Source organism: Nipponia nippon, unplaced genomic scaffold (assembly GCF_047370975.1).
Source record: "Nipponia nippon isolate SJK-2023a ecotype South Korea unplaced genomic scaffold, ASM4737097v1 scaffold_8, whole genome shotgun sequence".
Lineage (NCBI taxonomy): Eukaryota > Metazoa > Chordata > Aves > Pelecaniformes > Threskiornithidae > Nipponia > Nipponia nippon.
In genome coordinates this window covers 45603380-45618033 of record NW_028262402.1, presented here as the reverse complement: position 1 = coordinate 45618033, position 14654 = coordinate 45603380, and the positions used below count along the sequence as shown (strand labels likewise).

Below are 14654 nucleotides of genomic sequence, written 5' to 3'. Positions count from 1 at the left end.
ACAACACAGTCTCTGCTGTGTAATCTCCCTCCTGATATACAGTCACCTTCAATCATCTCTCAGATGTCATTTGATTTGCAGATCCCTTTCAAATGCCCCTACGATACAGATCTCTGAAAGTAAATTTGGATATACCACTAACAGTTCCACTTTTAGCAGCTTAGGACTGACATACTTCACTGTTTTTTAAAGCTCCTTTTAACCACTAGTGGAAAAAAACAATTCGCGTCTCCAGTGTTCATGGACACAAGAGATTCATGCCGCAGACCGTCAGGTTATGTGATGAAAGCTCCTCTGCACCCCCACAGGGAGGCAATGGCAGGTGGGGGAGCCCAAATAACACCCTGTCCCTGCTGCTCCCAGGCCCATCACAGGAGATATCAGCCTATCAGAGACCCATCTCCATAAGCACAGAGGAGCACAGAGGCCCCAAGGCAGGTGGGAACTCAAATTAATTAATTAACCCAGACAGACACACTGTCTGGACCCCCCCTGGGGGAGGAGACAATATGGGATGCAGGGGAAGAGCATTTTGGGGTTGCAAGGGCTTATTATGAGATGTTCAAGGGAAAAGGGATACAGCTAAGTGATTCTGGGAGGAACAAGTATAAGAAAATAGAGGGGTAAGGGAGTAAACAGGGCCAGTCATATGTAAATACTTGCTGGCTCATGCACTTGCACCCAACTAGTGCAGTCTGTCCTCTCTTCTTGTTAAATTCCTTTCTGATTCTTTTCATGGGTGATGGGACTCTGTATTCCAGGAGCAGGGGGTGGATGTATATGGCTGGCTGGGTGCCAGCAACTGCAGTCAGATCACAGAGGATCCACATGTCCATGGTGCAACAACTGGAGTGACCAGAGTGAGTAGACTTCAGTGCCAGCAACTGGAGCAGCACCTCAGCCATGGGGGCCCATGTCTCTGTGGTGGTAGCAGTTGGAGCAGGTGTGTGTCTGGGTGCCAGCAGCTGGGCTGGTACCATGGGCAGGGCAACTAGACTCTCTCCAGCATGTCTATGTCTCTCCTATACTGGGGAGCCCAGAACTGGACACAGTGCTCATGCTGTGGCCTCACCAGTGCTGAGGAGATGGCAAGGATCACCTCCATTGACCTACTGGCAACAGTCCTCCTAATGCAGCCCAGGATACCAGTCGCTGCCTTTGCCACCAGAGCACATTGCCAGCTCATGTTCAACTTGGTGTCCCTCAGAACCTGCAAAGGCCTTTTCTGCAAGGCTGCTTTCCAGCCTGCCAGGCCCCATCATGTACCTCATATGCCTGGGGTTGTTCCTCCCCGGGTGCAGCACTTTGCACTTCCCCTTGTTAAGCTTCATGAGGTTCATGTCAGCCCATTTCTCCAGCTTGTCAAGGTCCCTCTGGATGGCAGCACAACCCTCTGGTGCAGCAGCTGGTCCTCCCAGTTTTGTGTCATCAGCATGATGACATCTGCCACATCATCCAAATCATTAATTGGACCCAGTGTTGCCCCTGGGGTACACCATTAATAACTGGTCTCCAACTAGACTTCATGTCACTGATCACCACCCTCTGGCTCCAGCCATTCATCCAGTTTTCAATCCACCTCACTCTTGCCTCATCCAGCCCACACTTCTTCAGCTTCTCTGTGAGGATTTAAGGGGGACCGTCAAGGTAGACGGTACCCACTGCTCTCCCCTCATCTATCAAGCCAGCCATTTAAGTGCAGAAGGTTATCAGGTTGGTCAAACATGACTTCCCCTGTGTGAATCCATGCTGGTGACTCCTGATCACCTTCTAGTCCTTCACATGCCTGGAAATGGTTACCAGGACGAGCAGGTTTTCCATCATCTTCGAGGGATCGAGCTGAGGCTGACCGGCCAGTAGTTCCCTGAATCCACATTCCTGCCCTTCCTGAAGATAGGAGTGACATTTGCTTTCCTCCAGTGCTGAGGCACCTCTCCCAGTCACTATAATTGTTCAGAGATAATCAAGAGTGCCATCGCGATGACATCAAGCGGCTCCCTCAGCACTCATGGGTGCATCACATCAGGGCCCACGGACTTGTGTATGTCCAGTTTGGTTATGTGTTCTCTAACCTGACCCTCCTCCACCGGGGTAAGTCTTCCTTGCTCTAGACTTTCCCCTGGACTCTAGGTTCTTAGGTTTCTCAAGGCCTTAGATGTCTGAGTTAAACATTCACATCAACACTGGAAACTTCTCTGGGGGCTTAATAGCATGGACTATAGTTGTGTAGTGATCTGCTCACAGTCAAAAAGGCCACACTCAACTTCCACCCACTCACCTATCCATGTCTACACAGGAGAGACGCCTTTCAATCTCCAAAATTTCTTAGTGCTGTGGTTTAACCATACATTTAAACATATTACCTGTGACACAACTGCATGGCTTCTGCAGCAGCTGTCCCCTCATCCAGCAAAGATGCATTAGCCACATCCATTCCTGTGATATCGCACACCATAGTCTGGTAATTTAGCAGGCTCTCCAGCCTGCCCTGAGAGACCTCAGGTTGGTAAGGTGTATACTGGGTAACCCTGTAAGAAAAGAATTATGAGTTTGGGTCTAGGAAAATAAACATGTAACAAAATGATGCCAATATGTAACTGAACTGTGTCATAGGAAAAATAAATTATAAAGCATAATTAACTAACATGGAAATTTGTTAGAAAACAGTTATTTTTAGATGGCTGTCATTTATTACTGTCCTGGAAGCCTGAGAATATTTTCTCTTCTGGTATTGACTTGGCTTTTTACAGAAGAAGAATTCTATTTTTCCATTTTGAAAAAAGAAATTACTTATAAAACAGAAGTGCAAATGCACCTTGGGGAAGGGAGAGGGGAATTAAGTGCTAAGTGTGGGAGTACTGAGTCAAGTCACAATATCCAAATGAGAATGCTTAGTTCAATCATAGCTAGGTATTGCCATTATCTTTCAATACTGTTTCTGAAGCCCTTTACTTGCCAAGCCTTCTCCACTCTTATGGGAGGAAAAGCACTTGGCATTTCAAGCTCAGAAATATGCAACTTTTTGTGAAATGAGAGTTTCCATATATTTTAGTGAAGGGAAGTGAGACTGATGTTTTATCTGTTGTCATTTGGAGAACAAAACAGTAGAGGCAACACAAGCAATTCCTTAGAAAAGGCAACAATCTAAGGGAAACACTCCATCATAACAGTTCAGAAAAACAAAGCAGCATGGGTGCAGGGATGAGAGGCAAGAACAGAGATCAGACTCTCCTCTCACTGCTGGAAATTTGGGTACTGGATTCCATGGTATTTCAGGACAGACTTTACGCCAGTTTGAATTCAGAGTAGCGGCCAGAAAAAAGTGGTAAGTGGGAACACTCATGGCCTCTGTTTTCTAGGAATGGAAGAAAACAACAGTTTGTTTCCTGAAAGGGCGGTAGTAAGCCCTAAACTTTTGAAAAATGCTTATGGATGAAGGTATAATCTTTCAAGAGAGACTGAAGTATTTGGAAGCTCAAGTCATGTATAGTCAGTAGAAGGTGAGCAACAGATTTTCAAAGAACAAGCTGCAGAACCTGTGGTATGGAGCAAGATAAGGGGAGCAATAAAATAGTAATGCAAGAGAGAAGGTAGGAAAAAAGTCCTGAAGAAGAGAATGGAAGAGCTAGAAAGAAGGACATATTCAATAAGTGAACTCAAAGTGTAATATATGATGCTAATGTATTTAGTGTCTATTTAAATGATACATCTGCTCAAATTCTCACATATACTACCCAGTACAGTGACAGAAAGCAATAGCAATTTATCAATTTATCCATGTACCAGTACTTAAAGGGGAGCTACAAAGAAGATGGAGACTCCCTTTTCACAAGGAGTCACATAGTGAGGACAAGGGGTAATGGGTACAAGTTACTCCCAGGGAGATTCCGACTGGACACGAGAGGTTAATTTTTCACAATGAGAACAGTCAATCATTGGAATAATCTCCCCAGGGAAGTGGTTGACTCCGCTACACTGAACACATTTAAGACTCAGCTGGACGTGGTGCTGGGCTATCTCATCTAGATTGTGCTCTTGCCTAGAAAGGTTGGACCAGATGATCCTTGAGGTCCCTTCCAACCTGGTATTCTATGATTCTATGATCAAATTAGATAAATATTGATGATTTTCCCAAATACTGAAGGGTTTTCCTGCTTCTTAGCCAAGTCTAACACTAAACTATTTATCATCATATACTTGACTGCATAGTTCACAAGTGACACCATATCCTGGGCTGCATGTGGTGCAAAATTGTCTATTTTGTTTTCAAAGACAAAGCATCTTTCTTAAGATGTGAGTAATGTTCACAACTCTTTACTTGATGAGAACCCCCTTTCCTAAGATTTTATCTTATATAATTAGAGATAGACTTTGCACTGAATGCTTCAAAGCAGACCACTGAAATCAGCTACTCAAAAACCTATTAAAAAAGCCTCAAGAATTTCCACTCATAGTTTATGCTCAAATGATTCTTTAAATGAAGTTTTTCCATTGTGTAAAATAAATAAATAAATCTTTTCTTAAACTGCTACTAAGTAGCTGCTAATTTAATGGTTCCCTTGAATAACCTCAATCCTATCCCACATAGTTGGCATAATACACTGTACTACAAAATAGAATTAACGAAGCTTTGTAATTTTGATGTTATGCTTTTGAATGGCAAAAATAGTTCAAGTAAAACCAACCAATTTTGGAAAGGATGGAAAAAATTCAATGAAGAAATTCTAAATTCCAGTATTACTGCAAATTACAGTGCATGAAGTTTAACAGTTGCACAGGTAAAGACACCTTTTATAACATAAAAACATTTATTTAAACACTTTTCATTTTTTTTGGAAGGTTGTTTGGCACTGTGTAAGCTTCTACTTCTCCACAATTTCTTCAAATAAAATACTGGCTTTAGTCTGCATTCTGACTTCTGCCTGAATCTGTACCACGTGTAAATGACTTTTTGAAGTCATTTAAAAGCAAACTCTTTAAAAGTAAAAGTAATCTCTGAAGTAAACTTTTACATAAATCAAATCTCTAAAAAACACACTAAACCATCTCTCATTCAAAAGTCCCTCTCTTCTGCTTAGGTTTGTTCAAGTGGCTATTCTGCACATAATTCACATCCAGCACCAATGACATTAAAATAAAAAGGAAGAATTACCATTGTGGCAAGGAACACAACTACAAACTGCCTCTCGTACAATCAAACTAGAGGAAAATATGATCTCCAGTCAGCATCTGTAATGACCAAAAGTACTTCTGCAGACAAATGCTCCCAAGCTAATTAAGGCAGACAGGTCATGACACAAAAGAAACCTTTCATGAGAAGTTTGGGGCATCTTTTTTGAGCCAGTGGCGTCATTTTTCGTAGCTTTTCTAACTCTTTGCTTTAGTTTAGTGTTTCACCCTTTGCCTCATTTTACTCTCAAAAATACTTGTATGAATACCAACTTTAAGATACCAATGAAAGTTTTAAAAGAAAACCTGGCATCAAAGCAAGAAGTATCAAGGAAGTATGCTTTCAGCCAAAAGCTCAGCCACTCATCAAAAGACCTGGCTCATGAAAGAGCAGAAGCTTTTGTCCTTGGGAGTTGAGTTTGTTCTAGGTTTAGCAACAAAACAAACAGACTATACATTAACTGCAAGATTAACAGTTGTGGCTTCTTTATACTAAAGTTAGCTCTTGTTTCCACGCAAAGATTCAGAAAACTCCATTATCAAGCAACATTCAATGAACTAGTTCTTGATTAGTATTTGTAGGTGTACAGTCAGTAAGATTTAAGACTAAGCCTAATTTATTTCTTAATATACACTAAGTTCTAGCAAAACAGTTCACCATGTATCTTCCTTACTGATTTTTTTCTATACTTTGACTGAATCTCTGGAAAGTTAATGTATTCATAATCAACACAATACTTTTATCTTGTTATACATTACATTCTTGCAGTTTTAGACATCTGCAAGATTAATCTCATGCAATGGCAGAGGTAGAATTGATTTGGATTTCCAGTTATAGAGAGTATTCTTTTTGAGATCTGACAATTATTAATTAATAGATGAAGTGAACGTAAAGTAAGGACAGACCGCTAGTAGAATTTAAAACCAACATACATGAGCCACAGAAAAAAAGATAACTCATACATCTGACAACACAGGAAAACCAAGACTGAAATTCAGTCATGAATACATGAAATTTTTCAATTATCTGACTTTTATGGACTGGACATCACTGTTAAGGCCAAAACTGAAACAAAACAAAACAAAACAGCTGTATTTAATTTAAATATGCACATATATAAATATTGCAGTGTAGAAAGACACTAGATTAAAGCTGTACAACGAGGAGCCATCCAACCGCAAGCAGTTCCATCCAGCCTGTAAAATTCCCAAATGCTGTACTGTATATAGAGTGCTAGATACGTTACTTGGCAATTTATGCATCTTTGAAGAGCAGTTATAAAGGTGTTCCTAAACCAGTATCTTACCCATGGGTTTGAGAAAGCTGGATAGTCTTATGGAGACATGCCAGTTTCCACTCGAAGCATAAACACTGAATTTACTGCCAATTTGGCATGCTTTGTAGTTGCTTGTGCAGCTTTCTGTATCCAGTCTACAAGTAGAAACCAGCTGCATAATGTTTACATCAGATTTTTACATGATATGCAGTAATTTTTCAGAATGCAATGCGTAAGTGCTGAGTGCTAATAGCTAGTAAGTTTAGAAAGTTATACTACTGATGTAAAGATTGCAGGTGTCCTTGGCACAGGTACTTTATCCTTACATATTTAATGTCTGGGGGCAAAGGAATCAAGTGAGTGGTACTTTGGACACCTCTGCATCATGCTCCTTTGTATGGTATTAGTGTGACTTCAAAGGCCTTCTTGATTTCCAAGGCCTGAGAGGTATTTTTATCCATTTAAGCCCCCAAAATAAACACAACACTGGTTTGACATATAGGTTAATGAGAAGCCTGCATCTAAGCTGATTTCTGAAACCAAATATTCTCCACATTTTCAGTTATTCACTTATGTTCATGGCAGGGCACAGAATTAATTTGGAATGCTATTAGGGAAAGAGCTTAGCACATCTGGTGTGAAAAAAATTGAATGAATATGTTAATATGGGGTACAGCAGAATAAGGACTATGCATCCATACCAGCAGACAGATGACAGGTATTCATACATTTGAGGGGTCTGTGCTGAAAGTCACATAATTGGTGGTATGCCCCAAAATAAATCCTTCTGCCTGCATTTGAGAGTTGAGGTGTTCTAAGGATAAAGTAAGTTACACATTGGCCTGCTATTTATTTGCTTGGAAAAACTGGGCTAATATTTTTACTAAGTAGTGTATGGAAAATACTTTTAAGACTTCCACCCCATGTTAGCATGGAATTGTTAGTCACAGATTGCTAGGAACAAGGAAGGGTTAGCAGCCAGTAACCAAGACCAAAAAGAAATAAAAAATAAGGGATACTTATCCTCTACCTTCTGTGACTAAGTCAAATACCTCATGTAGGAGATTGGAATTCTAACTACAGCATTTCAGGTCCGCAACAGAAATTTCTCTGCTTGTTCTCTAACTTTCAATCAAAGCGTTCTTTGGATAAAAAGTTACCTGAAAAATATCTACCCCAAATGTTTTGAAATAGCTTCTTTCACAAATACAGTAGTTAAAATGGGATTCAGACTTAAAAGAAAAGGATGCCTATGCTTTTCTAAAGCTACCAGTACAAGAAATTCCTGCATGCTGACTTCCCAGGCACTTATTAGTGCATAGTTTTGGTCAGACAGTTTTATCTCACAGTAATTAAGCTATTCAGCTTTTACTGTGAACACAGATCTTACAGATCATTGTCAAAATGCTTCAAAAAGTTTTGAAACTCCAACAGTGTTGAGCATTTTCTTAACAGAATCAGAGATTTGGGAAGACTTTTGTGGTAATCTTCTAAAGAAAGCAGTATGGGTCAGTAGTCTCATTTTCAGCTGAAAATACATTTTGTTCTAAACAGTTTTCTCCTGAAATCTAGCCCTTTGCTCCCTACCTCCTCCTAGCAAGTCCAAGTGTCCTGAATACTGTGAAGTCCTTCACTTTCATGTTCACAGACTTCTACAAACAATCTTTTATAAACTTACATTGTATTCCAATGCAAGCCTTGCTCTAACAAATGCCAAGCAATGAGAAACTACAACTCATGTGAGAGAGGCAAAATTGATCAGAAACAATAAGCCTGCGCTTGCAGCATTTCCCTTGGAGTTGCAACTGTAGTGTGTTAGCACAGAAAGTGTTACACACTCAGTAGGCGTAAGGAGAGGTTTGATTTCTTAAACAGCTTCCATAAAGTCTGCATAGTTGCTTTTGCACACGTGCACACGCACACATACACCTTCTCCCCAACGAACATTCTAGCCTTCACTTTAGCCATCTAAAAGTTTAGCTTTTAGCCATCTAGTTTGACTTTACTGGACACTGCAAGAACAGATTTCTGGACAGACTCTCCTAGTTGTTTCATTAACACTATGTAATTTTTTTAGGATTTAAAAATATGCAGTTCATTTTGGTCCACTTACTTTTTAATAGTTCTTATCTTTGCCTCTAGCAACAGATTATTTGTTCTGCGGCATTGTACTGAAATATTTAGATCACATATGTTGCAAAAAGTGGGCAGGGATAAGGCCAAATAAAACTTTGTATAGATGTACTGCATAGATTCCTTGAGTCCAAACAGGTTAACTTTTTCGTGAGTTCAAAAGTTTGAGATGCAAATAGAGCAGCCAAGTCTAAAAATACTTAAACTTGGAAGTCTACAGATACCTAGACCCATTTATGGCAACCCAAGTACAAAAAATACAGCATCTAAGCAACAATGGCTTTTTACACTGACTAATTTGACTCTTTGGTTGGTTGGTTGGTTCGTGTTTTATATATATATATATACATAACCTTTAAATATTGCTTTTATTGAAATAAAAATTACTCAGTAATAAAGACAACAGTTATTATTTTAATACAGTACAAAAAAAAGGATGTTACTGACTAGACAGAAGTGAACTTCTAAACCAATTGGGACAATGTAGGATATCACTGGCATTCAATCTGTTGGAAAATGAGATTCCACACTAAATTTAGTTTTTCTGTTGCATCATTTCTGAGTTACAGTTCTTTAGAGAAATGTCAATGCTAAATGAGTATTTATAATCAAGCCCTAGTGTCTTTGTCAGGAAAAGTCCATCAAGAGACAAAACCCCATTATTATTTAGATTAATGCTGTTCATAAGATAGAAATCAATGCATTAAAATATTTTTCTTTTTACATTTAAGTAAAAAAAAAAAACAAACAAACAACAAAACCCAATAACATTCAAATTCAAGTCTGTCAGACAGGCTATTCTTTTGTTTGTCCCAAAAAACTGAAATGTCAGCTGGGTGATGAGAGCAAAGTACAATATTCTCAGCCTCTTCAAAAATGAATTATCAAGTATTGCTATCTACCTGTTTTCAGGGATCAGTGAATTATTTGTTCAGACAAGAACATACTTTATGGATACACATTCAAACTCTTGAAGGTCTCTGGTTTCAAAAAAATCAAGAAAGAAATACCAAGAGAAAAGCCTGTAAAATTTTCAGGGATGCTTACTTCCTCATAAGAAAATCATAATCAAAGTATTGTATAGTATTTAACTACCTCCACCCAAAATTGCATAAATCAGTGGAGGAAGGAGCCAGTTTAAATTTAGGCAGAAGTTAGGAAAGAATTACTTTAGTTTAGGAGTTAATTCTGTATGCTCCCTTAAGCAAACAAATATTCTTGTTTTATTTCATAATAAATAGGAGCTGTGAATAGAAGTCAGAAAAATCAATGAAATATTTTACAGAAAAAGCATCTTCTAAAGTCAAAAGTATTCTTTTTCCTCTCTAGCTTCAGCATGAACAACACAGTTCCTACACTTACACATCAGTATCAAATATATGAAAGCCTTAGTCAAAAAATAGGTTTGGGGTATATTTGTCTGTACTCATTCGTAAGATGAACTTCAAATGTATATCTAAACATATGCATGTAAAAAGAAAATGTGGTACATTACCATCCTGCATTCTCCAACAAATTCCGTACAATGGGCTGAGGCACTGAGCAGTTGTAATAACCCATGCCTATATAAGACCTCCATATCTTGTTCTTGCTTGCAATATTGTATAGAGTTTCAAGGATTTCATTTTCACCTAGTTAAAAAAAAATATGTCAGAAAACTACAGTTACGTATAATGCCAACAGTTTTTAACTGAAATGCCTTGCACCCCTGTGTAAAAAAAAAAGAAAAGGCAACATTGGTGATGCAAGTATAAACAGTAGCAGAATAAAGCACAAACCAAGAATAGTAAAGATAAAATAATAAGCTGGTAAAATATTCTGTGACAGTTTAAATTCCACCATAATTCTGGAAAATGCAACAACTGAATAATAACAAGGTTTCAACCACTGTGGAAACAATAGTGAGAAGAACAGCTGTAGGCAAATGGCTTATAGAGACCTTTTTGTGCTAATGCAATGTACATTCTGGGTCTCTTGCACATGCATTAAAATATATCTCAGAAGGCACCTTTTATTAGCTAAACCTTGCAGAATCAGCACTGGATGAAGTCATAGCCATCCACAACTATGATTTAGTGTTTCTAACAGAGCCATATTTGCACAAACTGGGCTCATACCAAGCACCCAGGAGTAATTTATTAGCATTAAAGAACGATTTTCTCACATTTTTCCTAAATAGCTGATAAAATGGAACAGTTCTTTTAATTCAATTTTTAGTGTGCTTTACCAGTTTATTAAAAAAAAAAAAAAAGTGTGACTACAGTATTTCTAGCTTAAGAAATTCCATTTAAGATTAACTTTTAAATGAGTCTGCCAATCTAGTTTGGAGAGACTATAACAGAATGCTTTTGAAGTGTTCAGATGGAAAGCATTTGCACTCCCTCCCTCCCCCAACTATAGTTCAGTCTTTGGTCTTGCTTCTACATACTTCTCAATGTCCAATTCTCAATGGCTGTGCAAAAATCACATTCAGTCAACCTGTTCCTAGTAGTCAATGAATAATGCTACCCAACATCTTCCAAAGGAAAAGATTTACAAAGTATTTTAGTACCCAAGAATGCAGAAAGAAAAACTCATCTCTCCTCTTCCTTTTACTCAAAGTGCTACAATTGCATTCCATGTGTAAAGATTAATTTAAAAAAAAAATCTTCTGGTTTTCAATTAATTTCTTCCACAGTCACATTATACCTTCCACAAAGTTATTTTTTTACTGATCTTCAGTTCTCACTTCAAAGTTCGTTTCTTCTCTGGCTTTTACCCAGTGTTACTCTTAGATCTGATGTATAAAGATTAATTTCTTGTATTCAGTGAACTGCAATTTTTGCTGGAGACTTAAAGAGTCATGTGTTTATTATACTTGAACTCAGCAACGTTCAGGGCAAAGTTTCTAAAGCGTGGTGAGCAGCTCCACTCCCCAATACTCCTCCCAGTTTATTCCAGACAGATGCACTTATTTGTTTATTTCAACTGAGAGTTTTAACACTGTAGAGATCTTCCTCTACCACTTGCAAACCAAAAATTTGATGAAAGATGGTTTGCGTGCAGTTTGAGAGGGAGGGCTGTATTCCTGCAGAATTCAAACATCACTGATTTTTTTTGAAAATGGTAATGAATTTGCTTGTTTAACTCCAAATGCAGTCGAACGCAGAAGTTGGCTATCATTTAACTTGCTCGCTAGCCCAATGTCACACACAAAAATGCATTCAGAGCGTAATTTCTGCAGTAAACACATACCACAAATACTGTACTATGTGACAGATAGCATTTCCTTTGTTTGCCCGACTGGACATTTCTTCTAGAGAACAATTTCTCAGCAAATATAGCTAACAACTACCACGTGAAGACACTGAACTTGTGCTAGAGCACCGTGAAATAAACCAGTTTCCAAACTAATTCAAGGCACAAAGCAAAAAGCCTAGTGAGACTGTAAGCAGCTTAGGTAGCAATTAAGCTAAAGAGTAGAACCACATCCCACCTAGAACAGCTGCACTGATACATCCCAACACTGAATATATTTTTAATTATTACATTTTTACGAGCTACCTGTGAAGACAGTTACACTACCAGTTTCAGTCAGGGTAGTGAAATGCTGGAGGGCACACTCCCTCTACTCCTGCTTCACCTCACTTACCCTGCTCCTTTGGTCACTGCAAAGGCAAGAGCAGCAGCAGTACAGCTAATACACATCTCCCACATGTGGCATGCCTCTTTGAAGAGACCCGGGATGAACAATCCTTCCCCTATGCCCTACACTGCCTTGAAGTAGTTCATCACAGCATGTCTTTAGGAAGATAGCCCATAAGGACCTGCACTCCTGAGTGATGGGAGTCAATAGCCCCTGATTTGCCTGTACAGCCTCGCTTACCTAAGACCTTACCTAAGAATTCAAGCAAAACTGACATAGACAAGGGTGAGGAAAATTAACATATATGTTGGGGGCCAAAGACCAGAGAGCAAGGGAATGAAACCACTCCTAACAGCATCCCCAGCACCAACAGGAAGGGATGGAGAAGACGCAGCTGGGCTCGTCACAGCGGTGCATGGCAGGAGGGTGAGAGGCAGCAGCACAGGCTGAAACACGAGAGGCTCAGGCTGGAGATAAGGAGAAGCCTTTTCCCCATGAGGACAGCCCAGCAGTGGGGCTGGGTCTCCATCCTTGGAGGTTTCACATTACGACTGGGTGAAGCCCTGAGCAGCCTGGTCTGAGCCCACGGCTGAGCCGGCCCTTGGCAGGGGCTGGAGACCTCCCCAGGTCTGCACCGGCTTGAACAGCGTCCTGTGTCTCTGTCAGTAGCTGTATTTCCCACTCCATCAAGCCTAGCTTTTAACAGTGTATTCCCAATAATAATATTTGTGAAAGGGGTGTAACACTTTATTGGTCATTCTGTAAATAACGAAAGTTAGTATAAAGGCAGAAGAATACTAACAAGAGTGATCTTATGTATGCTTAAAAATTCATTTTCAAATTCAAAATAAAATTCCTAAGTTTCCAGTTTGGCCAACAAGAGTGTCACCAAACACAAAAAATTACACAGACTTTTCCTGCTGTATAAAGTATATACCTTAGAGCATACATAGTGGAAACACTGTATTCTTGTAAATATTTATTTATTTATTTAAAGCTAAAACATATGAAGACTAGGATTTTGGCAAATTTCAATACATATAGTTGAAAAAACACAGCTTACAAGGTGTATGTGTTGGGTGACTGATTTTTTTTTTTTAAAATTCTCCCCAGAAACAGGTGAAATAAAGAAGCAATACCCAAAACAGGGAAATAAAACAATTTAAAAAATTTACTAAGGTTAAGAAATGGTTGGAAACTGGCGATCACACTCAGCTGTTTGTTTCCAGTTTTCTGAGACAACATGGTTGAAATGCCTTTATCTTGAATTCATTTTATTGGGTGCACACTATAAATTCTTAATAACCTTGTTCAGCAAAAAATAAAATTGCCAGTTAAGTCACTGCAGTTGATCTTTATTCTCCTCATCAACTCATTAGATAATATGATCAAAGACAGTACCCAGAATAAAGTTCATTAATCTTGCAGTACTGCTATCTTAGAACCGTGGAGAAAATTCACTGAGGCTCCCAGTAGTAGTTCTGTGAGGACACTTCATGACTGCTATACACACAGGTAGAAAAGGCAAAATATAACACAAAAATAGTAAGATGGAGTGAATTATCAGATTATAAAATTATAATACTGTCATTTCTGCTAGTGATTTTGTGGTTAGCACAGTAGATTTGCCTTGAACTTGTGAGATACCTGCAAAATGGCGGGGGGGGGGGGGGGGGGGAAGAGCGAAGGAGCCGCTTGAGTTATACAACTTAAAACTTACAATACAAAAGAGAGAGGACTATTTATCTGATATCATTTTCTTCACATTATGTCAGGTCTTAAAAAAAAAAAATCTAGCTTCTGAGATCAAGGAAGCAAGATCTTCAGAACAGTTGATATAAGAAAATGGGGGTGAATTTATTTCTCTTGCTTTAGCAATTAATTCGATCTCTGTTAAAAAAAAAAATCAGATTATATTGAAGCAAAACAGTTCCAAAGCACTGTCAGACACATAATAATGCTGCAGGACAGCACAAGAAAAGTGCCTGTTCCAGGTGCTGGTTGCGGATGCTGAGTCCGACCAGCAACTTCGCATGAGATGAGTGGAAAGTCAACACCCCCTGCCTCCTCCTCCTGTCACTCAGGCCACCTGCACTCACCCAGCCTGCCTGGGCAGCAGAGGTAACCCGAGGATGCTGCAAGGAGCAGAAAGCACGCAGGGGCTGACGGCCCGCAGCATGCCTGCCTTTCTCCGTCCTACCCCCATGGCCTGCTGCCTTCAGAAAGAGGAGCAGCAGCCCCGAAGTGCCATGAGGAGCAAAGTGTGAGGAGCACAGTGCCACCAGTGGTAATGCAGATTCCTGCACCGCTTGTGGCAACACTCTGGAGGATGACAATTACCCCAACTGTAGGCGTTCAAAGCATATAGTGTGGATTCCAGCAGCAGGGAATCTGAAATGACTAAATCAGCTCTAAAAATCTGACTGACGTTAGGAGCTGATTATAAACGC

General features: G+C 39.4%; 1 protein-coding gene across 1 annotated transcript in view; it reads right to left on the bottom strand.

The window, feature by feature from the left end:
- Positions 1–14654, bottom strand: part of GLDC (glycine decarboxylase) — a 51632-nt gene that overhangs the window by 32300 nt on the left and 4678 nt on the right. The window contains exons 3-4 of the mRNA XM_087741699.1: positions 10075–10210; positions 2364–2528 (exon numbers count right to left, since the gene is read on the bottom strand). Of these exons, the coding sequence (XP_087597825.1) occupies positions 2364–2528; positions 10075–10210 (301 nt within the window). The remainder of the gene's footprint in view (positions 1–2363; positions 2529–10074; positions 10211–14654) is intronic.